The sequence below is a fragment of the Delphinus delphis genome, chromosome 19 (genome assembly GCF_949987515.2).
Source record: "Delphinus delphis chromosome 19, mDelDel1.2, whole genome shotgun sequence".
In the NCBI taxonomy this organism is placed as follows: domain Eukaryota; kingdom Metazoa; phylum Chordata; class Mammalia; order Artiodactyla; family Delphinidae; genus Delphinus; species Delphinus delphis.
In genome coordinates, this window is record NC_082701.1 from 48,165,506 (window position 1) to 48,191,998 (window position 26,493).

A 26,493-nucleotide genomic window follows, 5' to 3' on the forward strand; every position below is an offset into this window, starting at 1 on the left:
CAATTATCACTAATCATCAGGGAAATGCAAATCAAAACCACAATAAGATATCACCTCACCTGTGTTAGGATAGCTTTCATCAAAAAGATAAGAGAAAACAAATGCTGGCAAGGATGTCGAGAAAAGAGAGAACCCTTGTGCACTGTTGGTGGGAACGTAAACTGGTACAGCCACTATGCACAACAGTATGGAGGCTCCTCAAGAAATTAAAGCTAGAACTACCAAATGATCCAGCGATCCCACCTCTGGGTATATCCAAAAGAAATGAAATCATTATCTCAAAGAGATTATCAGTACTCCTATGTTCATTGCAGTATTATTCCTAATAGCCAATGTCTGGAAATAATGCCTGTCAATGGACGAATGGATAAAAGAAAATGTGGTGTATACATACACAATGAAATATTATTCAGTTATGAGAAAAAAGGAAATCCTGCCATTTCTGACCACATAGATGAACCTGGAGGGCATTATGCTAAGTGAAATAAGCTAGATAAAGAAAGACAAATACTACACAGTATCACTTTTATGTGGAATCCAAAAAAAAGTCAATCCTATAGAAACGGGGAGTTAGAATGGTAGTTGCCAGTGGCTGGGAAGTGGGGGAAATGGAGAAAGGCTGGTAAAAGGGTATAAACTTTCAGTTACAAGATGGATAAGGTCTGAGGATCTATTATACAACATGGTGACTACAGTTGATAATAGTGTACAATACTATAACACATAACAGAAATTTGCTGAAAAGCAAATTCCAGCAAGAGGGTGAAATTTAAGTGTTGTCACGTACCACAAAAAAAGGTAAACATATGAGGTGACGGATGTGATAGTTAACTCGATTGTGGGAATCCTTTCACAATGTATAATGTATTATGTATCAAATCATTACCTTTTATACTTTAAATACATTACAATTTTATTTGTCAATTACACCTCAATAAAGCTGGTGGGGGGGGAAAGAAATAAACTAATCCTAAAATTTACATGGACATGTAGGGTAAAAATAGCCAAGACAATCCTGAAGATGAAGAACCAGTTGAAGGATTTATACTGCTAGATAACGTGAATTTGCTATAAAGCTACAAAATCTAAGTGTGGTACTGGCACAAAGATAACCAAAAAGACCAATGGAACAAAAGCAACCAGGGATGGATCCATGTGTATATGGACACCTTCTCTGTGACAAAGATGGCACTGGAGTGTGGTGAGGGGAAAGGTGGGCTTTCGAGTTAAGTGGACATCCATGTGAGAAAAAGCAAAGTTTGACCCTACCCTTCAAATCATGCACTAAAATTCATTCCATGTGGACTGTAGACCTAAATATGGAAGAAAAAATAATTAAGCTTTATCTTCATGACCCCAAGGTCAAATAAGGCAAAGTTTTCCTAAATAGGACAATGAAAGCTCTATCATAAAGAAAATGAGTGATGAACTGGAAGACGTTAAAATTAGAAACTTCTCATCAAAGACACCACTAACAGAGTGAATGGCAAGCCCCGAAGTGGGGGGAGATATTCACAATACAAATACCCAGCAAGGGACTCGTATCCAGAAGGCAGCTCACCTGTGGGTGCAGCATCGCACGATCCTCAGGAGTAGGTGGATGGCTTTTAACCGCTGATGACCAGTCTGGCGACAGGCCACGCTCACCAGCCATTCCCAAATTTTGGCCAACGGGAGGTGCGGCACAACTCTTTCCTCTGACAGCATCTGCTTCAAAATCTCGAATCCTGGCAACCCCCACAACACAGAGACATTTGAAAAATGTAAACTGCTCAAGTTTTTATGACTAGGAGGAAACCACTGTGATCATTTACATTTCACCTGAAATTATGCCTTATGTAAAAGCAACATAGGAACACTTTCAGTTCTTCCTTTTTGCAGAATGCCCTGGCAAATTCTAAGAGAACAAGCATCTTTCCTAGGTCTTGACAGATGGCCCTTTAGAAGTTACAACCTGCCAACTCCAGCACATTCACGAGGGATATGCGTGGGCCTTGTGGACATATTTGTTGAAGTCTCAGAGAAAAGTACCTGCTTTGATTTTAACAAAGATCAGTGACATAATGGCACCGAACCCCAGAGTGTCCCGGGCCGGGAGATCATGCAAACAGAAAGACCAGAGCACACACCTGTCTGGAATCGCCCCAGGTGCCCAGCTGTCACAGTGAATTTGTAGCCCCACTCGGTGTTGCTCATGTCAGAGGTGAAGCGGTAATACAGAGTATCTCCTGGGGCACACAAGAATCAGAAAACAAGTCAGGACACTGCAGCAACAGGGAAAGGCAAGTGAGCGCTTTCCACTGAGACAGATTCAACACAGTTTTAAATCCTTCAACAATTTCCCTTCTAGGTACTTAACGTCAAGAGTCTGTATAACTCAGTATTTATTTACTACCTGGAAGCTCAAAATCTTTCCATTTCTGCTGAGACCCGCTGAAGTTGTGTCGATCCTGCTGAAAGTCACTGCTGCTGGACATGGCTAGCTCGTCACAGCCCTCCTCTGTATTGCACTGAGGATCGAATTTGATTGAGAGGTAGATTGCACCAGGAATGTGAACTTTATCCTAGGAGGGGAAATAAGGACATTCCTGTCATCGCTGGCCACTGGACAGTGACTGAAGGCTTCCTTGTGCCAATCTGCAGTTAAAACTGGGTACGTAAGAAGGGGTAAGTCACAGCCCCTGCCTTCCAGGAGCTCTCGGCCCAGCTGAGTCCGGGAGAACGCACATGGCTGCAAACACGGCAGGAAGCACACTGTGCAGCCTGGGGCACAGCTCGAAGGAGTGGGGGGAGGGGAGGGGAGGCGAGGGCAGAAAAGAGTCCCAGTGAAGGGATGTTTGGGTTGCTGTGGAGACTGGGGGCACAGGAGCAGCCTGTCCAGGAGGAAGGAATGGCAGGAGGCAGGTGAGAGAGATGAGCACCTGGCGGGTACATTCCAGGCAAAGGAAAGAGCACTGACTGGAAAGCCTGACATGTTCAGGGAGTAACAGGAGCTTGATGTGTCTGAGGTACCAGGTGAGCTCTGTGTGCACATATGCTTGGGAGATGGGGACAGGGGTGACGTGACCCTGGAGAGGCTGGCAGGGACAGATGCAGAAGGCTTTGTGTGCTAAAATGAAGCGTTGAGACTTGTCTGGACAGCAGGGGGAGCCCTGGAAAGGTTGTAAGCAGGAGAAAGCCTAGGTTAGGTTTGTGCTGTACCAGGATCACTGTGACAGCTGGTGTGCAGCAAGGCCAGGGCCGGGGCAGGCCAGCAGTGGGGTATCAGTGAGGAGCAGAGGAAGGGACCCAGGGAAGGGGAGGAGTCAGGGCAGTGGAGAAGGTAAGGTGATCACTCTGAGGGCTCTGAGGTAGAACTCGCTAGCTCACTAGGTGTGTCTACGTGGGGCTGGGGGAGTGGGGACAGAGCCTAGGAGCCGGGGAAGAAAAGAGGCTTAGAAGGTAGAGAGTGAGGAGGTTTATACGTCTGCAAAACGAAACCTCAGCTGGCAACAACCATATCCTGGATTAGTTTCTCTATCGCCCACCACTGTGGCCACAGGCCGTCACCTACTCAGAACAACAGCACCAACATTTTGAAAAGAGATGAAGAAATGCAAGCAGCATTAAGTCAATGAGGATAACTGAGGCCGCCACCCTCCTGCCTCATTCAAACTCCTACATCTCTCCACGTACAGAGTTAAGGAAGGAAGAGGTGCGGCTTTTCAGTTCTGGGTAATTAAACAAAGGGGTGGGAGACTCCAAGGTGTGGCCAGGTCATCAGGAGATGGACAGAGTGAGGGCTGAACCCAGACCCACACTCAAAGTCTCTGCCAGAGACACCAAGGCCTCACTCTAAGGAGCTTGCTGCAGGAAGAGGAATCTCTCCTCCAGGGCCGGGTGGCCCCTTGCTTTCTATTAAAACAAGGTCAGGAGAAGAAACGACTTGTTTGTATAGATTCCCGGGACTGGCTTCAGGGAGGCGGACTGCTGCTGAGACCACGGGAGCACATTCTAGGCCATGTCTGTCCAGGCAGAAAGAGCCACAGTGGGAGTTGATGAAATTCATGCTACTCAGCAACCCTTGCCGGTCCTGCCAGCTGCGTACCCTGAGGCTGGGCGAGTCTGGCCGACCCTGGATCGTACCTCAAAGTTGGTGTTGTTGTTATACGGGTGTTTCGACTCCCTCACTTGCACCTCCATTCCTGGCTCCTCCATGAACTGGCAGGCAGCCAGGGCCATGGTGCCTAGCATGCTCTCTCGGCAGCCCTGGAGCACCTTCTGCAGTATCTGGTGGGACACAGGCAGGAAACATGGGAAGATGGTGACAAAACTTTGTAGTTCAGCTAGAGACTGTGCCCAGGGCTCCTGAGTTCTGCTATGTGGGTCCCCTGGTTCTACACAGAAGGAAGTGGAAGAGATGCTTCCAGTCCTGTGAAAGTTTGGTAACCCAGCACTACTTCAACAGACCAAGTCGAAGATGTGATTTAAAAACAAAACAAAAGATGGTCACCACTTGTCAAGTTGAAACTTAAAATTAGAGCACTGAAGACTCCCCTGGCGGTCCAGTGGTTAGGATTCCATGCTTCCACTGTAGGGGGCACGGGTCTGATCCCTAGTCAGGGAACTAAGATCCCACACGCCACAAGGTGTGGCCAAAGAAAAAAAAAATTAGAGCACTGGACTTAAGAGAATGCACAGACTCTGGTAAGACCCCACGTCTGCCACCCAGAAGCTGGGAGCCTTGGACAAGCCTCCCGGGCTTGACTTCTTCACCAATAAAACTCCCTGGGTCACAACGTAACACAGGTGTAAGTGCTGGCAGAGTGTCTGACCTGAGGTAGACATTCTAGAAACCATGGTTTAAAACAGACGACGTAAACCTTCCTGGAAGGCTTCCTGTATTACGGGAAAAGGCTGTCAGAATCATAATTAACCCTGTCCCGCAGACTTCACACTGTGTGAGACCCTAGGGAACATGAGAAGAGACAGGCTATCAAGGAGAGTTAGACTCTTAAGTCTGAAAACAAAAAAGGAAAACTGCAAGGGTAGGTTTCGTGGGTTGTTACATCAAACACTCCCTGAGCACCAAGTCTGCCTAGGCCATGAGCTCGGCTCCAGGCCAGTACTTGGGAGAGTTTAACAGCAACCTGACCCTGCCTTCCTTGCGTTCACACCTGTCAGGGGGGCTGTAGAGCCACACAGGTAACCTCACTCCAGGAAGGCACTCCCTAGAGGAAGCCTATTCAAACGCCCCAGCGGGGGGCTGGGAGGGACACAGAGGAGGAGCAAGTGGGGTAAGAGCCCAGCCCGGCTGCCTAATTACCTTCTCCCACTGGTGCTTTTCTTCCAGCTGCATGAACATATCCAGAATGTAGGTCATGTGGGCAGGGCCGCTCAGCTCCAGGATGTCCTCGCTCACTGGCACGTGCCCTGGCCACTCAGCGAGCAAGGATGCGAGCACATGGCGGGCGTACAGAACTGCTGTGGCCTCGTTCACGCGGAAGAGGTAGTCGCGCACAGCCCTCTTGCTCTTGCAGTTGAGCTCTTTGTGCAGGAGGGCGGCGCTCTTGCTGCGCCGCTGCTTGGCGTAGCTCTGCTGCAGTTCACTCTCCGTGCTGGAGATCAGCTTCTGGGTCACAGGGTTTGACTCCGTGGTGGCCTGGTCACAGCGTGCGGGCCGGGACTGCAACCCAAAGACCACCGTCACAGAGGCCTGGCCTTCTCACAACTGGGGTGGGGGCAGGGCAGACACCTTGCTTCCCAGGTGGGGCAACATACCAAGCATGGTAAGATAATCATGTCTGTATCCACAGCTTTGGCGCTCTGCTCGTCCAGTCTCAGACTCCTGCTGGGCTGCCACCTCTGAGCCAGGGTCCGTATTCTTTCATCAGTGGTGAGCTCATCCCCGTCAAACCTGAAGAGGAGGAAGAAACACAAAGCTGGGCACCCTAGTTACAGAAAGGCAAGAGTTTAACCTGCAGTGAAACTTGCAGAAATGCCAATCCGAGTTATTTTCCTGTTATTTTGCAATTACGTTATTACGTTCCATATTTCGCACACTAGATTCACAGTGTTCATCTATTCGTGCACGCAAACGTGCACACAAACGGGCACACAAACGTGCACGCATGCCCATGTGCCCAAAGCAGAGATGCAAGCCATCCCTTAGGATCCATTCTTCCTTTCATTTAGAAACAAAGTTCCCTGAAGTTTTAGCAAGATACACAATCACCCAGCTGGAGACACAGTTCCCAGTCCTCCTAGCAGCAATGCAACTAGGGTCACACCAACGGGAGGCCAGTGAGGTAACGTGTGCCATTTCCACAGCTTGCTCTCAAACAACTGGGTTAAGGATGAGCTCCTTTCCCCACCTTCCCCCTTTCCCCTGGGCTGGAACAAAGAGCTGGTGTCGGGGAGCCAGCTCTGAGGACACAGATGAGGACAGCACCCTTGGGGGTGCGGGGTCCCTTGTGAAGCAGACCGCCCACCCACCATAGGCTACTGCCTACCTCTGGACTGTGCCGTGAGAGGGAAAACAAATTCCACCTTCCTTGACCATGATACTTCTGTGTCCTAACTGATGCAACCCTGCCTCATCTCACAAAGGATTTGAGGCAGTAGATAAGAAATACATATGGGAAAATAGAAATACGAAATAAAAGAAAATTAAATTGGAATTGGATATAAATCAGAATAGGAAGTCAAAACTAGGATGTGGGGGATGGAGGAGGAGATTAGTTGCAGAAACATAAAGTTCTCCACAAATTTAAGAGCTGGGCCCGAGACCTAGCTCTGAACTTCCTGGCCAAGAGGAAGGGTATATTGTTAATTTTATAATAATCCTTGAAGAAAAAACACGAAAATAGTGTACAGAAGTGAAAAAACAAACAAACGAAAGGACACGTTTGACCAGAATGTACCAGAAGGTCCTGCTCTGCACCGTTTGCTCCCTGGGCTGACGTGGGAGAGAAACCTTGGCGTCTGTGTCAAAACTCTGCCCCCACAACAAGTTTACTCTAAGAGGCAGACTGCGAATATAAAGCTCCTCCTAAAGAAGAAGCACACAACACAACCCAAAGATGAGCCATGCGGTGTGGCACAGCCAGCTTTCATGTCGCTTTATGAAGAACTGAAAACCAACTGCTCTTTGGCCCGTCAGGAGTTTTTACCCAGATCTAGTTGGCAGGAGGTAAACAGAGTCCCGCCCTTACTTGTTGCCTCACTCACTACACTTTGGCTGCATCTAAATGTCCCTTACCTCTTCTGAACCTCCAGGAAGAAAGAGTCGGTCCTCTTCATCTGCAGTTCGTATATGGCCCGGAGAATGTGCAGAGGGGCATTGAGGGCGTCGTGAGCCATCTGAAGGCCACAAGGAGGAAGTAGAAGAGAGACAATTTAAACTGCTTTAACACATTATTGATGATCTGACCTCAAAAGTGATAAAACAATTATTTCCTAAAGTTACCACAAGTTATAATTTAAAAACATCACATGGGCACTTCATGTATATAAGATTATAAGCCCTGGGCTTCCCTGGTGGCGCAGTGGTTGAGAGTCTGCCTGCCGATACAGGGGTCACGGGTTCGTGCCCCGGTCCGGGAAGATCCCACATGCCACGGAGCGGCTGGGCCCGTGAGCCATGGCCACTGAGCCTGCGCGTCCGGAGCCTGTGCTCCGCAACGGGAGAGGCCATAGCAGCGAGAGGCCCGCGTACCACAAAAAAATAAAAAATTATAAAAAAATTAAAAAAGATTATAAGCCCTAAAACATGGACTGTAAAATCTGCATTACTGTTATAAATTCAAAGGAAGATATAAAACATGGAAACACCAAAAAAAAAAGTCATGCAAACAAATGTACTGTTAATAGTCAATAATAACCCACCAAATTGTATTCATTGCTAGCTTCTCTGTAGCAGCTGCCTTGCACTCAAGTTTGTTAAGTGGCACATAAATCTAAGTACTGGACTTTCTTTTGATGTTTTTAAAAACTGTACTTGCTTTTCTAACATCCACCCCATACTCTCTGTTTACTCTTCACACAGTTAGACCCTTTGAAGTCCAAGCCCTTGCCCATTTTCACATCATTCTGAGGAAGAGTGGATTATCCAGGGAAAGTAGGAGTGTGTCTTGAGAAACTGTGAGGACAGACTGTCACCTGGGGATTTATGGACAGGCCTGAAATTACATGCAAAATTTTACAAAAGTTATTTGCAAGGATAGTTTATGGGAGAAACGATCTAAAGCTTTTGGGTCCATGACCCCCCAAACATTAAGAACTGCTGTTGTAATAGGGCTTTTCCATCCCTCTGGACGAATTCTGCACAATACCGACTGAGCCCTCAGGAAGTGCATTCTCAGGACATCAGTCTGAAGCATTTTCACGTGGAGGCTAAAACACAGCCCAAGCCAAAGAGAATCCATTCCTTAGAGTCCCTTCCTCAGTCCACACCGTGACCCAAGAACGTACCAAGAAACATATCCTGGTGGGCTCATCCAGGCTTTCGAGAGGGTCCAGCTTTTTCTGCTCCGGCTCACCCGGGCTGCTGACTGACCGTTCCACCTCTTCCTCCTGGTCCCCTCGCTCATCCAGCTCCAGCTCTCCATGCTCAGCCAAAGTGCTGATCTCCTTTTTTGAGGAATACAGCATGATGGACAAAATCTATACAGAAAGAAAATCAGGCAGGGCAGGAACATGAGTGTTTGGTGGGTGAGATCTTTAACCCTCAAAGGGTAGAAAATATCTGACTGAACCTTTTAAAAGACATCAGAATTCACAAAAAGAATGTAAAATTAGTAAAGAAATATGAAAACATGTTCAACCATACTTATAATCAAAGAAATGCTGACTAAAAACTACAAGGGACTGTGACCGCCTGGAGGGGTGGGATAGGGAGGGTGGGAGGGAGGCAGGGAGACGCAAGAGGGAAGAGATATGGGAACATATGTATATGTATAACTGATTCACTTTGTTATAAAGCAGAAACTAACACACCATTGTAAAGCAATTATACTCCAATAAAGATGTAAAAAAACAAACAAAACAAACAAACAAAAAACTGGGAACAAGCTAAATTTCCAACAGTAGGAGTTTGATTAGTGCACATCTCACACAAAGGAACATTCCTTACAAATAATGACAAATTTCTATTGGTTCTGAAAAGCGTTTGTTAGATGATATTTAGAGAAAAGCCATGTTATATAGCATTACCCTATTTTGTAAAAATATGTGCATTAGAATAAAAGACTTTAAGAACACTGAAAAAAAATAAAAAAATAAAAACTACACGGGACCTTCGTGTTTAACTTTGCCACTGATGGTGTAAGTTGTTATCATCCTTTTAGAAGGCATTTTGGTGAAATGTAAAGAGCTCCACAAATGTTCATAACTTTTGACCTGGTAACTCATCTTCTAGGAATAATGTAAAATGTGTGAAAAGCTATACTCTTGATATGGTCAATGAAGCATTTAATAATGGCAAAAACCTGAAATCCATCTTTATGGATCATCTGCAGCCATTAAAGATGGTGGTCATGAAAACTACCTAGCAGCCTAGAAAAGTGGCCGTCACATGACCTCACTTTATTTCAACAGTGTGCCTCATTGTACAATCTAAACCTACGTATGTAATATAAACACAGAAGGAAAAAAATTAGAAAAAGGAAATACACATAATACTAATGGTAGCTGTGTTTGGGGTGGATGAAATTTGGGGTTTTTCTTTCTTTTCTATTTTTCAAACTTTCTCAATATAAAAAATATAAGTTTTTGAATGTAAAAAAAAATTTACTTTAAAATATTTCCTAAAGAACAAGAGCTCAAATGCTCACCAGGTTATCCATTAATATGTTTCAGCGTACTTTCCTAAAACCTAACCAAATCCTCCTGTGGCACCTGAGAGCTGCTTCCTGGAGCTCAGGCCTCTGCGTGACTGAGAATGACCAGCTGAGCACCCCCATACAGCAGCAGCCTTTTCTGACCTGAAGCTGACGCTTGGCACAGAAACGCCCCAGGGAACCACAGTAATTCCACTAAGAAAAGTCTAAGGCCTATGGCGAAAAGAAATAAAATGAAAATTATCAACTAAAATCCTACATAAAATAAACATAAGTGAGGACAAATTTAGGAACTGATTTTAGCTCAAAGGAAGTTTAAAGGGAAATTATAATTCAAGGGCAGATTTACTACCATGATATAATTGGTCAACCGTGTGTTTCCACAAAATACTTCTCTTCCAATATTCTTTGAAGAAACATCAAATTCATTTTCCCTGACAAGGGAGGACAGGTGTCATAATCTCTATTTCCAAAAAGGAAGACAAATATAAGACACTGTTTTAACAACTGCACCAGATGAGAGTGCACAGGGCAGAACCAGCTGTAACTGACTGGTGGTTCTAACTCCCAGGCCAGTAAATCTGCATCAGGAAGCAGCAGCAGGAATCACCCTGGTCCCTTACTTCCAGGTCCCGGAGGAGCCACGTTTTACTGAAGCCGGTCCCTTTGCTGCACTTTTTCACCAGCAGCTTCAGCAAATCAGTCTGAAGGAAGGTAGCATGGGTCTCTTCAAAACCATGAGCCTGTCAAACAGAAAAAGAATGATCTGCAACTGCCTCAGAGTGAAGAAGGTAAGGGTCACTCGGGGAGAAGCAGGCCTCTGTCACAGCCCAGTCTCAGCTAGTGGCCCAAGTTCACCTTCTGGTGAAAATTCCAGAGTCAACGGGGAGAATGAAACTCTGAACCTCAGCCATAACCTAAGTGTGTTCGCTCTCTAATTCATTCATTCAACAAGTATTTCTGAAGCTTCGTACATTCTACGTGCTGAGTCCTGTGCTAAGAGCAGAGGTTTTATGTCCCTCTCCTGCTCTCTACCTTCCAAAAGCTTCCCACTGCCCTGCAGACTGAAATCCAAGTCCCTATTCATAGCTGACAAGGTCCCGCAGGCTCCCTGCCTGTCTCTGTGGTCTCATCTCCTCCTCGGCACTTTCCTGAAGCCCTAAGGTAGTTCCTTCTGCTCCCTGACAACCAGGCCTGGAGTTTGACCTCTCCCAGGATGTAATGCTCTGCCCAGACTCCTTATTTATCACCTCAGATTTCACCTCCTCAGAAAGGCTCTTTCTGGCTTATGGTGGATTTCCTTGCAGGCTCTTTGTCGTCTCCCTTGCAGTTTAGGCTGAAAGCTCCATGACAGCAGGGACATTCTTTCTAGTTCAACACTACTACTCAGTTCCATCTGGCCCCTGGTGCTCCACAAATAGACATATATTTACAGAATGAAGGATTCAAAGACAGAAATGGTCTCTGCCCTCAGGGAGTTTATTTTCTCTTTCCTACTGTAATGTAAACAACTAAAACAATAGTAGATTGTGATAAATGCCATGAAATCAACAAACAGCAGATGTGTGGTCTCAAGCCTAAAAATATAAACTCTCAGGGCTGGGCCAGAGCTGAAATGCCATCTAGTCCAATCTCCTTGTGGTGCTTGAGTCGTTCCACGGCCTCCTCGCCAGTGTTGCCAAAGTCAGGGAACGCATAAACTTTCCAAATGAGATCCTTCTCTCATGGCTAGTTCTGTTGGAAAGATCCTCCCTATCGATGCCCCTCAGATGGTAGAAGAATCATGTTCCCCACAAGTCAAGGCTTCCCATCTCCATGTCAATTATCGGCCAGCTCTTTAACTTGTCTGTCTTCTCTTACACCAAATGCCAAACCTATTGCTCCAAGATCCCGTAAGATATTAGCCCCCTTTATTCTTCCCAGGATGAACCAGAAGGGACTGTGGTTCAGAGGCAAGTGAGAAACTGTTCAGTCAATTTTTCTTCTCATCTTCCAAGGTTATGGGCCCATTAGGTAGTGGTACCTGGTTCCATGAGGCAGGACTGAAAAATTACAGAGAACCAACTATTGGGAAAACTCTGTTTCTTCCTTAAAGTTATCCTTGTGCAAGGTGCCAATTATTTCTAAAAATAATCAAGATCCTATGATTAACCATCCATTGAAATCAGATGGTATGTCCTTCTAGTTAATACCCTGCAGGTGTTAAATCACAGCCAGATTCATTAGCAAATAGAAGCAGCTCACCACTACCTTTAATGTTTTGTATAATCCTTTGAGGGCCAGGGACAGGACCCAAGTTGCTTCCACTGCCTCGGGACAATGGCTGTCCATGCTGGTTTGCAGAAGGTGACTGGCAATAAAGGCAAAGTGCTGGGAGTATTGGCTCAGCTGGGCCTGAGAGTTGCTGCATTCCGGTCCTCCTCCTTTCTGGACCAGCTGGTAGTCCTTCACTGAAGGGTGATGTCAGGCAGGAAAAGAAGGCACAAAAAGCACAGTTAATACTTCCTGCAGATAAGTTTCTTCCCCAGTAATGTGCCTTACTGAAGCAAGAACTGCAGACCCCAAAACACAAATCTCTCTGGCTTCAAACTTAGCCATTATATTTAAGGCCAGTTTGCAGCTGAGCACAAAAGTGGTACTGGGCCACCTACCCACCAAGCCACCAAGAGATGCAATTCACATTCCTACTACTCACACAAACAGGTTGTCTCCAAAGGTGTTAAAGGAAGTTCATAAACACAGAACACATGAGAGACTTCCATTTCAGAACAAGCCTCAGTAAAAGGGATCGGGTTTACTCTCTTACATTAAACAACCAGAACCCTGGAAAAATACATGAAACGATGGTTTGCAGACATTGGACAATAGGTAGTACAGGATGATGACCCCTGAAAGAAGGGACATAAACCAGGTGAGCCTTCCAATAGCCCTGGCTATCTGGAGACAATTTCCAGCCTGCACAGCATGGAGTGGAAATCCAAGTCCAGTTTTAATGAACTGAGGAGACAGAGGTCAGAGTTCAGGGAAGTCAAGGCAGCTAGGACTTATGGGACACAATATCACAGAGAAGAGAGATGCACAGAGAGAGGGGTGTGTGGGAGACCTCTCTAGATATCTACAGAGGGTTCCTCATGAGTATTTGGCTGAATACTGATCTACACAAATGTGAGAGGAAACTAGATAGGAAACTACCTGGTTCTAGGAAAGAACTGTCAAAAAGCAGTAGGCAGAACAATTCTTGGAGCTCACAAAGAACTCTGAGAATATTCTGTCTTCTGACCAGTGAGAGTGGAAGTGTCCTAGTCGGGGGCATAAAACTATTTGAAGACATAATGATCAAAAACATCCCAAATTTGATGAAAACTATAAATCTGTAGATCCAAGGAGATCTTTAAACCATCAAGCAGAAGAGACACAATGAAAATCACGCCAAGGCACATCGTAATCAAAACGCTAAAAAGCAGTGAGTAAGAGAAAAATCTTAAAAGCAGGCAGAGAAAGAGACACATTTTGAAGAGTAACAGAGAATGACAGCTGACTTCATGGCAGAAACTATGCAAACCAGAAGAACAATATCTTTAAGGTGTACAAAGAAAAAACTCTCAGCCTACAATTTTTTACCTAGAAAAATTCATCTCACAGATGAAGTCAAAGTAAATATTTCTTTGGTTTGGCAGGACGAACCAAAATAATGATTTTGTAGCAGCAGACCTGCACTACAAGAGATATTAAGGGAAGTTTTTCAGGAAAAAAAAAATGATACCAGGTACAAACCTGAACTTATACAAAGGAATGAAGAGCACCAGAAATGGTAAATATGTGGCTAAATATTAAAGCTATTGTTTTCTCACTTTAAGATCCCTTTTAAAGTATGTGACTTTTAAAGCAAAATAAATAATGTATTGTGAGGTTTATATCATGTAAAAGTAAAATGTGTGACAACAACAGTACAAAAGATGATGGAATAAAAATACAAAACCTATGTTTCTTCACTATATGTGAAGTGGTAGACTGTTTGAAGATAGACCACGATGAGTTAAAGGTGTATATTATAAACCCTAATGCAACCAGTAAGAAATTATTTGAAGGTAAACTACTGTAAACCCTAAAGCAACCACTAAAAAAATAAGATATACTTTAAAGCTAATAGTGGAGATAACATGGAATCATTAAAAAAACAAAAACAAAACCAGCTCAATCCAAAAGAAGTTAGAAGGAACAAAGAACAGATGTGACAAACAAAAAACAAGCAAGAATATAGTAGAGGGGCTTCCCTGGTGGCACAGTGGTTAAGAATCCGCCTGCCAATGCAGGGGACATGGGTTCGATCCCTGGCCCGGGAAGATCCGGCATGCCGCAGAGCAACTAAGCCCGTGTGCCACAACTACTGAGCCTGCACGCTACTGAACCTCATGCACCTAGAGCCCATGCTCTGCAACAAGAGAAGCCACGACAATGAGAAGCCCGCACACCGCAACAAAGAGTAGCCCCCGCTCGCCTCAACTAGAGAAAGCCTGCGCACAGCAACAGAGACCCAACACAGCCAAAAATAAAAACAAACAAATAAATAAATAAGAAGATAGTAGATTTGAACTCAATCATCCTGATAAGTGTATTGAATACAAATGGTCTAAACATCTCAATTAAAAGGCAGGTATGGGCTTCCCTGGTGGCACAGTGGTTGAGAACCTGCCTGCCAATGCAGGGGACACGGGTTCGAGCCCTGGTCTGCGAAGATCCCACATGCCACGGAGCAACTGGGCCCATAAGCCACAACTACTGAGCCTACGCGTCTGGAGCTTGTGCTCCATAACAAGAGAGGCCGCGACAGTAAGAAGCCCGCGCACCGCGATGAAGAGTGGCCCCCGCTCGCCACAACTAGAGAAAGCCCACGCATAGAAACGAAGACCCAACACAGCAAAAATAAATAAATAATTTAAAAAAAAAAGGCAGGTATTGGGGAGGGATAAATTAGAAGTTTGAGATTAACAGACATACACTACTACATATAAAACAGATAACCAACAAGGACCTACTGTATACCACAGGAAACTATACCCAATATTTTGTAATAACCTATAAAGGAAAAGAATCTGAAAAAAGAATATATATATTGAATCACTGTGCTGTAAACCTGAAACTAGCATGACATTGTAAATCAACTATACTTCCATAAAAAAAACAACAACAAAAAGGGCAGGTATTGTCAGACTGGATTCAAAACCAAGACTCCACTATGTGCTATCTACACCTGAAATGTAAAGACACAGGGAGGTTAAAGCAAAAGAATAGAAAAAGATGCATCATGCAAATGTTAGTAACAACAACAAACAAAAAGCTAGAGAGGCTACCTAAATATTAAAGTAGATTTCAGAACACGGAATATTATTAGGGATATAAAGGAACGTTTCATAATGAAATGAGAAACAGACCATACACGCAATTATAGCTGGATACCTCAACATTCCTTTCTCAGCAATTGTTAGAACAAATAGACAAAAAATCAGTAAGAGTATCGAAGACTTGAACAGCACTGTCAAATGACTTGATCTCAATGACATCTATAGGACACTCTACCAACAACACAGTATATGCATTTTTTTTCAAGTGCACATGGAATCTTATTTGAAACAGACTAAATTTTTGACCATAAAACAAATTGCAGTAATCTAATAGGACTGAAATCATTCATAGTATGTTCTCTGACCACAACTTGCAATCAATAACAGAAAGGTATCTGGAATACCCCCAAATATTTGGAAATTAAACAACAAAATTTTAAATAATCACAGAAGAAAGAAAAAAATCACAAGATGAATAGAAAATACTCTGACCTGAATGAAAATGATAACACAACATATCAAAAATTACGGATGTGGATAAAGCCACACCTAACAGGAAATTCACAGCATTAAAATGCTTCTATCGACCAAAAAAGAAAGGTCTCAAATCAGTGACTTAGACTTCCACTTTAAGAAACCAGAAAAAGCAAAAAGAGCAAATTAAACTCAAAGCAAGAAGAAATAAGGAAATTAATAATGGAAAGATAGAAATCAATAAAAGAGAAAACAGAGAAAAATCAATGAAACCAAAAGCTGGTCCTTGGCAAAGATCCAATAAATTGATAAATCTCTGGCTAGCCTATGAAACAAAAAAGAAAAGATACAAATTACCAAAACCAGGAATGAGAAGAGGCATCTGATACCCCATGTGAAATTCAGAGAAATTAAAGATCTACATTTTATAAGACCCAAATTTATCCCATAAGTGAATGGAGAGATATACCATGCTCCCAAGTCAAAAGACTCAGTATTGGTAAGATGTCAATTCTCCCCAAATGGATCTATAGATTCAATACAATGCCAATCAAAAGTCCAGCAGGGGGACTTCCCTGGTGGTCCGGTGGCTAAGCCTTCGTGCTCCCAATGCAGGGGGCTCGGGTTTGATCCCTGGTCAGGGAACTAGATCCCACATGCATGCCGCAACTCAGAGTTCACATGTCCCAGCTGAAAGGACTCCACTTGTCACAACTAATGATCCCGAATGCCACAATGAAAGAACCCGAATGCCACAACTAAGACTCGGTGCAGCCAAAATAAAAATAAACAAATAAATATTAATTAAAAAAAAAAGTCCAACAGGTTCTTTAATAGAAACTGACAAGCTGATTCTAAAATTATACAGAAAGACAAAGGAACTAGACTAGCCAACAATTCTGAAGAATAACAAAGTTGGAGAACCTGATTTCAAAACTCAGGAGAAATCTACAACAGTCAGGACAATGTGGTATTTGCGTAAGGACAGATATATAGATTAATGGAACGTCACAGAATCCACAAATAGACACAAACATACATGGGTCAATTAATTTTCACAAAGTTGCCAAGATAATTCAATGAAGAAAGAATAGTCTGTTCAACAAATGGTCGTAGAACAATGGGACAGTCACATGCAAACAAACAAACAAACAAATAAATAAATAAGCCTTGACTTTTACATTGCACAGTACACAAAAATAGCACAGACAGTGCCTAGTGCTGAAGCTGAATGATAAAGCAGATTATTTCAAGAGCAGACCTGGGCACATAATGATGTACCTTCACTGTTCTATTGATGAAACAAAATGGAAAGTGACATGAATGCCAATACAATTATGTGAAGTTATTTTACAGTCCTGTAGCCACCTGACTCCATCATATATTTAAATTACCCATTAGAAAACAAATGACGCTGGCAAATGAAAAGAGTTAATGTTCAGAACCTAAACATCTAGCCAACTCAAAAACACAGAGCCATGTACACAAAATAACAGTGTGGAAAGGGCCTTCAAAGTGATTCCAATTCAACCACATCACTTCAGAGACAAGCAAAAAGAAGTTCGGGGAGCTATAACTTGTGTTTTAAAAATTCACATGCAGGGGAAGAACCAAGATATCTTAACTGATTTTAGGGTATACAGAGATTGGACAACTGTCTCTCATTCTTAGAAAAAATAATTATGCTTGGGACCTGTCTTCCTCTTCCGGGTTTTGACGTTGACGATCACAGCCCTGTTCTTCTCAGTGAAGTGCTTCAAGATGATCACATTATGTGGCTCGTTGGCATTATCCATATAAACACAGCGGGTCCCCGCACAGAGGACCTAAACATGACACAGACAGAAAAGGCAACTCAGCAGCATACAGAGCACAGTGCCTTTTGCTTGTGCCGCTGACTTCAACAAGCACTCAAGGACAGGGTTCTTCCCATCTCTAAGTCCAGGGCCTGGCACAGGCCTGGCACAGAATTGGTTTAAGTGCTTGCTGGATAAAGCCATGTTTTCACAGTCCTCTTCGTCCCAACCAGTTGAGAGACGTGAAGAGTAGAAATGAGATCAAGGTGAATGCCAAAGTGAACAACTGTATTTTGAAGTTCTCTGTAATTTAATATATTACAGTTACCTATTATTCAAAGCCAAGAAAATGAACCAAATGGCTAAAACTGTTAAAAATGCAAGTTGAACAAACCATCCCATAATCTTGAAAATATACCAATACTGTAAAGGCAAATTATACAACTAAAGAAAAAAAAACTTCCAAAGATATATGCTGTGCACGTGATGAAGAGGACGCCAGGCCTTCAGTGGCGTACCTGGGGGAAGCCGACCAGCACCAGCAGCGTGAAGATGTTGGTGTGCTTCAGCTGGAAGGGCAGCTGCTTGATGCAGTGGTCTGTGAAGGTGGCAATGACGTCACGCCACAGGGGGGCGCTGTTGAGTGACCGCAGGATCTCTGCCATGGAGCAGGCCCAGTCCAAGCCCACGCGGCTAGAAGGCAAGAGCTCCATTAGACAGCAGCGCAGAGGCTCCAAATTCAACTCATCAGGTCGCCACACTCAACGGCAGACCCAGAAGCGTGCCAATGAGCCATTCATTATATTAATTTAAAAACTACTAGAATGTTAGACAACTCTTTAACTGATCAGGAGCCTACTCCTCTATTCTTTTTTTCTTTAAATCATGAATACATTGTTGTGCTTTATCAAATGATTTGTCTTCACTGGTTGATATGATCACATTGTACTCACTCACTCCCATTTTGGTGGTTGTTAACGTAGTGATTTTAAAACTGTAAACCCTCCTTGATTTCCTGGAATAAATGTAGTCAAAAACAAAACAAACAAACAAAAAAACTACCAGAATGATGCTTTTCATATAATGATAAGTGTGTGTGGGGGGATATCAAGATTTGTTACTTATATACTCAAGTCTACAGCTATGCTTTTAAAAATCTCTATAAAAGGTCATGCACCATGTGCACTTGTGCACACTCACATTCACGTACAGAAAAAAAAAAGGCCTAGTGGTTAGGATCCTGGGCTTTCACTGCCATGGCCCGGGTTCAATCCCTGGTCGGGGAGCTGAGATCCTGCAAGCAGTGTGGTGGCAGTGGGGAGAATGAAACAGCACCAGATGCATTGATGTGGTACAAGGCAAGGTGATTTTTCCCCCTCATTTTGGTTTTCCAAATTTGGTATTTTGATTATGTTACTTTTATATAATGAAAATAGATCTATTTTCTTCAACCCCAAAGCCTACACTTATTACTCTCAGGAAAGAACAAACCAGAATATATATCACCAGAGAGTGCCCAGACTGCACAGCTGTCTTAATGTGGGTTTTAAGCGCAGTTTTAATGTCAGTTGACAGTGTTGCTAACAAAACAAATTCCACTCTCACAAAAGATCCCTAGACAAGAGCAGGGAAGCACGCTGAAATTAATCAACAGCCAGATCACTGACCTAAGGAAATGAACACCAAGGTGGGGCACAGTGAGGGCGGCTACCTGTCCAGACACACAGCTCCCAGGCTAAAGAGCAGGTGGGTGGTCTTCCAGCCATCTGGCACAATGGAACTGTCCCCTGCTGCAAACAGGTTGTGTTTGGCCGAGAGGACCTTGGTCACTGCGGCATCTACCTCCACTGGTGAAAGGCGGATGATTAACTGGCCGAGAAGACCCAGGGTGAGGTGATACGTTTCATTCAGGTGGCCTGCATTTGAGATGACGACCTGGAACATGAGTGGGAGCACGTGCTCCAGGTCTATCAGGGGGACTGTGGGATCCTGTCGAGAGAGGAGAAGAATCTGTTCAATACAAAAATCTATGTAACCACACCAGCTAAACACTCCATCTCCTTCATATATTATTTATAACTGGCCTGGTGCCAAAGGAATTATGCAGTGTCTTTCACAAATGGCTTAGGGACAATAGGCTGTGAGATAAACATTCTCAGGTATCATCTTACAATCCTACTTGTAATTTATAATCCTACCCCAGGGATACACAGATGACTGCAATTAACAGTTAATTTCAGTATATGGCTTTCCAAAAATTTTTTCTATGCATTAACACTACCCACCCCACCCCCCCCTTTTTTTAAATACCAATTAGTCTCTTACCGAGTTTAAGGGAGGTAACATGGCTGCTAATAATCCCAAAATCCTCTTCTGGGAACACTCAGCAAACACCTGCTCAGGGCTTGGAGTAACTGCCTTTTCCTCGATGGGCTTCTGAGATGATGCTTCTGCATTTTCAGCATCTGAGTTGTAAAACACCAAGCTTTGAGATTTTGCCAGGTTCTATATGTGTATGAAGAGGCAAGTAAACCACTGCACTGTTCCTGTGCCACTACAGAATCAAGCTGGGACTTTAAAAACCTATTGCTGAACACGTCTTACTCAAGGTCGTCTGTCCTGATCGCCCTGGTTTAAGGTTGAGCCTGCCCTCCGATCTCTCCCAACCCCTCTGCGCTCTCCATTCCCCTGCTCTTTTGCGCTCATGGCATTTAATTACCTTTTAACACACCATATTATTTGATATTGATTGTTTACCATCTGGCTTCCCTTCTAGATTTTTGTTTTTTTCAATGATGTATCACAAACACCTAGAAATGTTTCTGGAGCACAGCAGCTATTCAATAAATACTTGATGGATGAATAAACTGTATGTGAACCAGGATGCTGCTCCTCAGATGGAATCAGACCAGAGTGGATTTTGATGACCTGGATTGACATGGAGTCAAACTGTTTTCTGGACCTTAGAATTATAGGCCCTGCAGAGATAAACGTCAGCCCCATCTGAGAGCTGGCCCCACGGACGGGGCAGGATGCCGGCGCTCACCCCTGCCTATCACAGAGCGGCCGTGTGGGGAGGATCCCGCCTCCCCGAGCCGTCCTGGACTGGGCTGACGTTGCTGCCGCGCTCCTTCTGCCCACAGCGCCCCCACTCGTGGCTCCTCAGTTGCCCTGAAACAGCCCTGACCTTGTGCTGCCATCCCCAGCAGATGTCCGAGGGCCTCCACAGCAGAGTGCACAGCCCCTCTCCACTTCCACCTTCCAGTGCTCCACTCCCTCCCTACACACCTGCCCCCCAAGGGACTGCCTGGATTCTCTGGGGGTTCCCACTCTGGGGCCTTTCTTTGCTTGTGTAGTTCTTTCTGCCCTGAATGCCCTTCCCCGCAGCAGATCTCAGCACATTGAAGGTCCCGTGCAGGCCTTATTTACAAGGGCTTTACACTGACACAACCTGTTCCAGCTACACACCCATCACCGCTAACACCCACTTGGGCCTCTCTCCTGGACAGAAGCACATCCCAGCTCAAATCAGTTACACACACCTTTGTCTTAAACCCTCCCCAGACTGTCAGCACTGTGAGGGCAGGAGCTATGTGTCTATCTGTCTGACTTGGTCCCTGTTTCAACCCCAGGGCCTAGCACAGTGCTTGGCACATAGAAGGCACTCAGTAAATTAGGGAATAAACAAGGTAGGAAAGCAGGCAAGATGAAGAAAAGGTGACTTTCAAAGTGTTATCAGTACCATCTGATGTAGAACTGAGAAACCATGCACCCTTGGGTGCTAGCCAATTTTAAATTGTGTGCAAGGAGTAAGTCAGGGACGGGTATGCGTGCACTTTAAGATGAAAGAAATCAAGGTAACTGTCAAAGAGTCTTTACCTGGAAGTTCTGTAGGTGCACAGGCATCTGCAGGTGAGTCTGAAATCTGCGTCTGGCAGGCAGGACCCTTCAGTAACGATGCAGCTCCCCCTGCCTTGCTCCTCTGCTTGCAGTCTAAAGGTCTGACTTCCTTAGGGGCATCCCTCTTCCCCTAAAAGCAAAACGGTGAGTGTAAAAGAATTAAGGTTTCTTTCTTAAAAAAGTTTACTTGTTAATCTAATACAACTTTTAAAATCACTAGCCAATCAGTCTTCACAAACAAAAGTACTTTTGAATTAGAGAATGCCCCTCGTTTCTGATGATAAATCTGTACTCTAATTAAGACAGTAATCACTGCATCACATCCCCCCAACACCTTCCAAATGCCGCTCTGTCAGAGCCTGCAGTCACATAAGCAATGGCTCTGGTACAAACCCCTAACACATTCTATTTATCTTCCAGAAGCCAGGTATAGACAGTTCTTCTCTTGGGGAAAAAGAAAAAAAACAAAGGTGAGGATTTCCTTCTAGCACAGTAAGCTGACTTTACACCTTTGAGAATTCCGTTTTGGCAGAGAGACTTATAAAGGGGGCCCTCATTGGAGCTGGGAGGGTTTTCTGGGCTCAGGAGTCTGGCAGTGAGCTGCCCACACTGGCAGGGTGACAGTCCTTGACCTGAATTTCCTTAGGAGTCACTCAGAGTCACCCCAAGAATCACCTGCACTCCCTGGGCCCTCAGGGTACTTTTCCTTGCTGTCACACAGGCTTATATGTGGAAACCAGGCCAGGCAGGAAGGCTTCTGTGCATGGTGGAGGCACCCTAGCTCCAAGGAGTCTGCGACTGCAGGACACTTTGGAGCCAAAGATGGAGCGTTGTCCAACACTAAACACTCATGAGAAGATCCTGACATCTCCCAGCGGCAGCTGACTTATCCTCCCTTCTCCAGATACTGTAACCTCAACATCAATCCTACCCTCAACACCCCAAGAAGAAAGTGGCTATAAGATTGTCCAGGAGATTTGCCCGAAGCACACGACAGAACCAAGACAGAATGGAACTTGAATCTAAGCTTGAAACTGATCACAGCACCAGTTCTGTTTGACCACAGGATGACTGGAGCTTTCTGAGGTTTGTGTTAACCCTGCATCGAGCAAGTCCATCAGCGACATTTTTACAACAATACACTTTTTTAATTAAGGCATTCTCTGTATTGCCCAAGATACAGAAGAAGAAATGGTAATGGAAGAGAAAATGTGGGTGCTTGAAGAGTGGACTGGAAACTGGAGTATCATTTACTTGGCTGCCAACAATGAAAACATGGTAAGTGAAAATGGACCACTAAGGATGAACTTCTGCTTATTAACGAGTCATCCAATGGTGACATTGGAGTCACCTTTTATCGAAGGGTTAATTGTACGTGTCAAAGCTTCAGCCTCCTTGCAAAAAAAACCCCGTGGCTATCTGGTTCAGCATGCTCTACTCAGGGAAGGACTATTTATACACACTTTCTGATCACAGGAAGGTAGGTATTATTTTTCTAGTCAACACAAGTGAGGACGGATTCATGACTTCCCTGACGATGGCACTTGCCAAAGGCCGTGATCTGAGCCCTGAAGACTATGAGGTTTTCAAAGAAAAGACAAAGAAAATGGCTGTTCAAGTCAAAAATATCATTAAAGTCAGTGACACAGATACCTGCCCCCGTGACACGAATTAGCGACTCCTCCCCCGTCCTCATGTCACTGTCGGTTTTTCCCTGTGTTAAGTCAGCTAACTGCTTTCTGCATTTGGAAGATAACACATCTACATCATGAATCGACACATTATCAGCTTCACCCACATCAAGACAAATGTGCCTTTACTTTCCACCGTGTCCCCTACCTTCTCTCTCTCCTATGAAGCTGAGATCCATAGACCTGACCTTTTTTCCCAGCTCTGTTCCTGACTTGTTTCTTGATCTTGGATTTCTCAATCTCTATGTAAGTTTAAATACAGTTATTTAATAGAAAAAAAAAAGATTGTCCAAAAAGGGGACCGAGACTGGGAGAGCTACCTGCCTTGTTAAAAATGTACCCTCTGAAAAGATCTCCAACACTATACTCTCTGTACTATGTGGCCCTTTGTGGAAACAATATAATTCCAAAGTTCTGGCTAATAATGTTAGTCTTGATCTTCTTTCCTGTTATCACAGGACTCCAAAGAGCCACTGCAGTTGCACCACATGGCACTCAAGAGGGTCTCATTACTGGCCAGAGGCCGTTGTAGACAGATGATGTCTCTGGCTGAGACTGCTTTCTCAGTTGTTTAAAACAAAAAGTATCTCTAGACATTAGAGGGAAGGAGGGACAATACCCTTAATACAGCCTAGGATTGGCTAGAAACACGCAGAAGTTCAAAAACAAGTGATTTGTACTCAGGGCCCAAATAGGATATGGTTCTTAGGGCCATTGTAGTGGGGACGTTTGGGTTCTGTTGTGGGCACAGTGTTGGAAACTGCAATTTGCTAGAGAGAAGACTAAGAGCCAGAGGCAGAGGCAGGGTACCCTGGGTATACCCAGCTGCTGATGGGAAGAGGACCCAAAAGGTAGGGATACCTCAGGAATAAAAATAATGCCCTGGGAGATCCTTAGAAAAAGGGTGATTCCAGTCCCTAGGCAGGGAAAGCCTAAGATAAGCCTGAAACATCTTTTTGTATCAAAAATTAAGAAAGTGCTCAAATAATAATGGAGACATATCAAAAGGACACAAAAGCCAGCTGGAAGTTTCCATTGGCCAAACACGGGACAACATGAGCATCAAAATAAGTAATAAAAGATTTTAATCCATTGAATAAAAAAAATTCACCGAGTCCATTTTCATATAAATAAATGAATAAGTAGATACATGGGGAGCGCTGTGCTGATGGGTAGCATAAGATGCTGGGAGCTCACAAGAAGATACAATTATTCCCAGGCTCAAAGGTGAAGACAAGACTGCTGATTTATCCTGTCTCTGCTGATACGTTCTTTCTGCCCCACCATAATCTGTGGGTGGGTACGATGCTGCCTGGAGAAGGGGTTTTGTGGTCAAAACAGGCTTGAAGGTTATTATGTCACTTGTCCTGTGCTGGCTCTCTGGCGGAATGAAGCTAATAGAATTTTCAAGTTTTTGCCAGCTACCTTTGCTTTTGCCTTCCTCTAAATGACAACAGGATCCCAGTGAGCTATAACCACCAAATGGGGATCCTCCACAACAGAGACAGAGGACAGAAACAGCAGCAGCTCTTGAGGCAAAGCCAGGGGCATTTACAGCACCAACTCAAGCTTTGGAGGCAGTATCATGGAAGCTCTGCTTGCTCTTCCACAGAACAATCTTAATGTCACTGTCACAGGTTCCACCTGGATCCAGGAAGACTTTTCTTCAACTTACACAAGCATATGCAAACTACTCTAAACTACATATGTAAACTACTTGATAAGTAGTAAGCAATTAGTATCACCTATTTGTTGGCTGAATATAAAAACAGTTTCACATATACAGTGTTCACCATAGGTCAGGAACCAATCTCTTTAGGTGCATAATCTTGTTCAATTCTTATAAAAACCACAGGAGGCAGGAAACAGGAGTAATTAACACTGACAGGGAACTTACTATGAACACTGCTTTTCTTAGAAAAATGTTTACTTATTTATCTATTTATTTATTTGGTTGTGTCGGGTCTCAGTTGCAGCATGCAGGATCTTCGTTGCTCCGTGAGGAAATCTTCGTTCCATCATGCAGGCTTTTCACTGTGGCATGCGGGCTCTTCAGCTGTGGCATGTGGGATCTTAGTTGCGGCATGCAGGGTCTTAGTTGCGGCATGTGGGATCTAGCTCCCCAACCAGGGATCGAACCCAGGCCCCCTGCACTGGGAGCATGGAGTTTTAACCACTGGACCATCAGGGAAGTTCCTGAACACTGTTTTAAGCACTTTATAGACATTAATTCAATGTATGTAATGCATGTAAATTCTCACAACCATCCTAAGGAATGGGTATTATCATTATTATCCTTCCATTTTTACTGACGAGAAAACCAAAGCGAAGAGATTCGGGTGACGTGCCCAAGGTCTGACAGAGGATCTGCACCCAGGTAATCTGGGTCACGAGCCTATACCGTTAACCTCTGTGTTCCAGTCCCTCGTGTGAAAGCTCTGAGCTCACCTGTGATTCTGCCCAGGGAAGGATTGTTACTTACACTGCGGTGCACAAATGGGCCTGCATCGGCTGGCTCCACAGCAGCCTGGATGGCTTTTTTCTCTGGCTGCTCCTCTGATGTTTGGGTGGGCACAGCGACTGGTGGGGCCTGCTTTTCTGAAGTAGAGTCACCGTCTGGCAATATACCAAGAAGAGCTAGAGCTTTAAGACCTACATGGGAAGCAAATAAGAGAATGGTTAAAAGTTTTATAATAAGGATTATTCTCTGCAAATGCCATAAATCACTTTGCTACTATATGGAAATACATGGCTGAGTTCTCCACGAAATGAACCAAAGAGTACTCCATCCAACCTTCCACCCTCCCACCCCCCTCGCCATGGCTGTCCAAATCTACTCAGCTCCTGATTTCAGACACCGGAAGTTTCGATAGTGGGGGATACTTGTACTTTATTAACAACAGAGGACAAAAGATACAATAGGATTGTCTGTTTAGAAAATCATAAACATTAAAATTTTGTAGTAGCCCCAAACAGCCACACTTCTAAATTTCCACTGGCAAATAGATAACAAAATAGCTCTGAAGTACTGGTATTACCCACCTGCTACTTCATCCAAGTCTGATTTCCCTAATGTTTATTAGAATGGGGAGTTAGTCCATTATTCTGAAAGGAATTTAAATTACTCAGAAGTTGAACATTCACATTAGTTTTCTCCTTGGCACCCCTCAGTAGATTCAAAGTCATCTAGATATTTTATTAGTCCAACTTTTTTTTAAAAATATTTATTTATTTACTTATTTGGCTGTGCCGGGCCTTAGTTGCGGCATGCAGGATCTTCGTTGCAGTGTGCAGGATCTTTAGTTACAGCATGCGGGATCTTTAGTTGTGGCATGCGGGCTCTTAGTTGTGGCACGTGGGCTCTTAGTTGTGGCATGTGGGACCTAGTTCCCTCACCAGGGATCGAACCTAGGCCCCCTGCTTTGGGAGTGCGGAGTCTTAACCGCTGGACCACCAGGGAAGTCCCTAATCA

General features: G+C 44.3%; 1 protein-coding gene across 4 annotated transcripts in view; it reads right to left on the bottom strand.

The window, feature by feature from the left end:
• The window catches only part of ZZEF1 (zinc finger ZZ-type and EF-hand domain containing 1), a 113,364-nt gene that overhangs the window by 5,988 nt on the left and 80,883 nt on the right, over positions 1-26,493 (bottom strand). For all 4 annotated transcript variants that reach the window (XM_059997257.1, XM_059997256.1, XM_059997255.1 and 1 more), the window contains exons 37-52: positions 25,504-25,673; positions 21,310-21,460; positions 19,756-19,895; positions 19,142-19,419; positions 17,949-18,123; positions 17,328-17,460; positions 12,069-12,268; positions 10,442-10,561; positions 8,452-8,643; positions 7,241-7,341; positions 5,761-5,896; positions 5,306-5,665; positions 4,126-4,269; positions 2,396-2,564; positions 2,130-2,228; positions 1,562-1,727 (exon numbers count right to left, since the gene is read on the bottom strand). In XM_059997257.1, the coding sequence (XP_059853240.1) occupies positions 1,562-1,727; positions 2,130-2,228; positions 2,396-2,564; positions 4,126-4,269; positions 5,306-5,665; positions 5,761-5,896; positions 7,241-7,341; positions 8,452-8,643; positions 10,442-10,561; positions 12,069-12,268; positions 17,328-17,460; positions 17,949-18,123; positions 19,142-19,419; positions 19,756-19,895; positions 21,310-21,460; positions 25,504-25,673 (2,734 nt within the window). The remainder of the gene's footprint in view (positions 1-1,561; positions 1,728-2,129; positions 2,229-2,395; positions 2,565-4,125; positions 4,270-5,305; positions 5,666-5,760; positions 5,897-7,240; positions 7,342-8,451; positions 8,644-10,441; positions 10,562-12,068; positions 12,269-17,327; positions 17,461-17,948; positions 18,124-19,141; positions 19,420-19,755; positions 19,896-21,309; positions 21,461-25,503; positions 25,674-26,493) is intronic.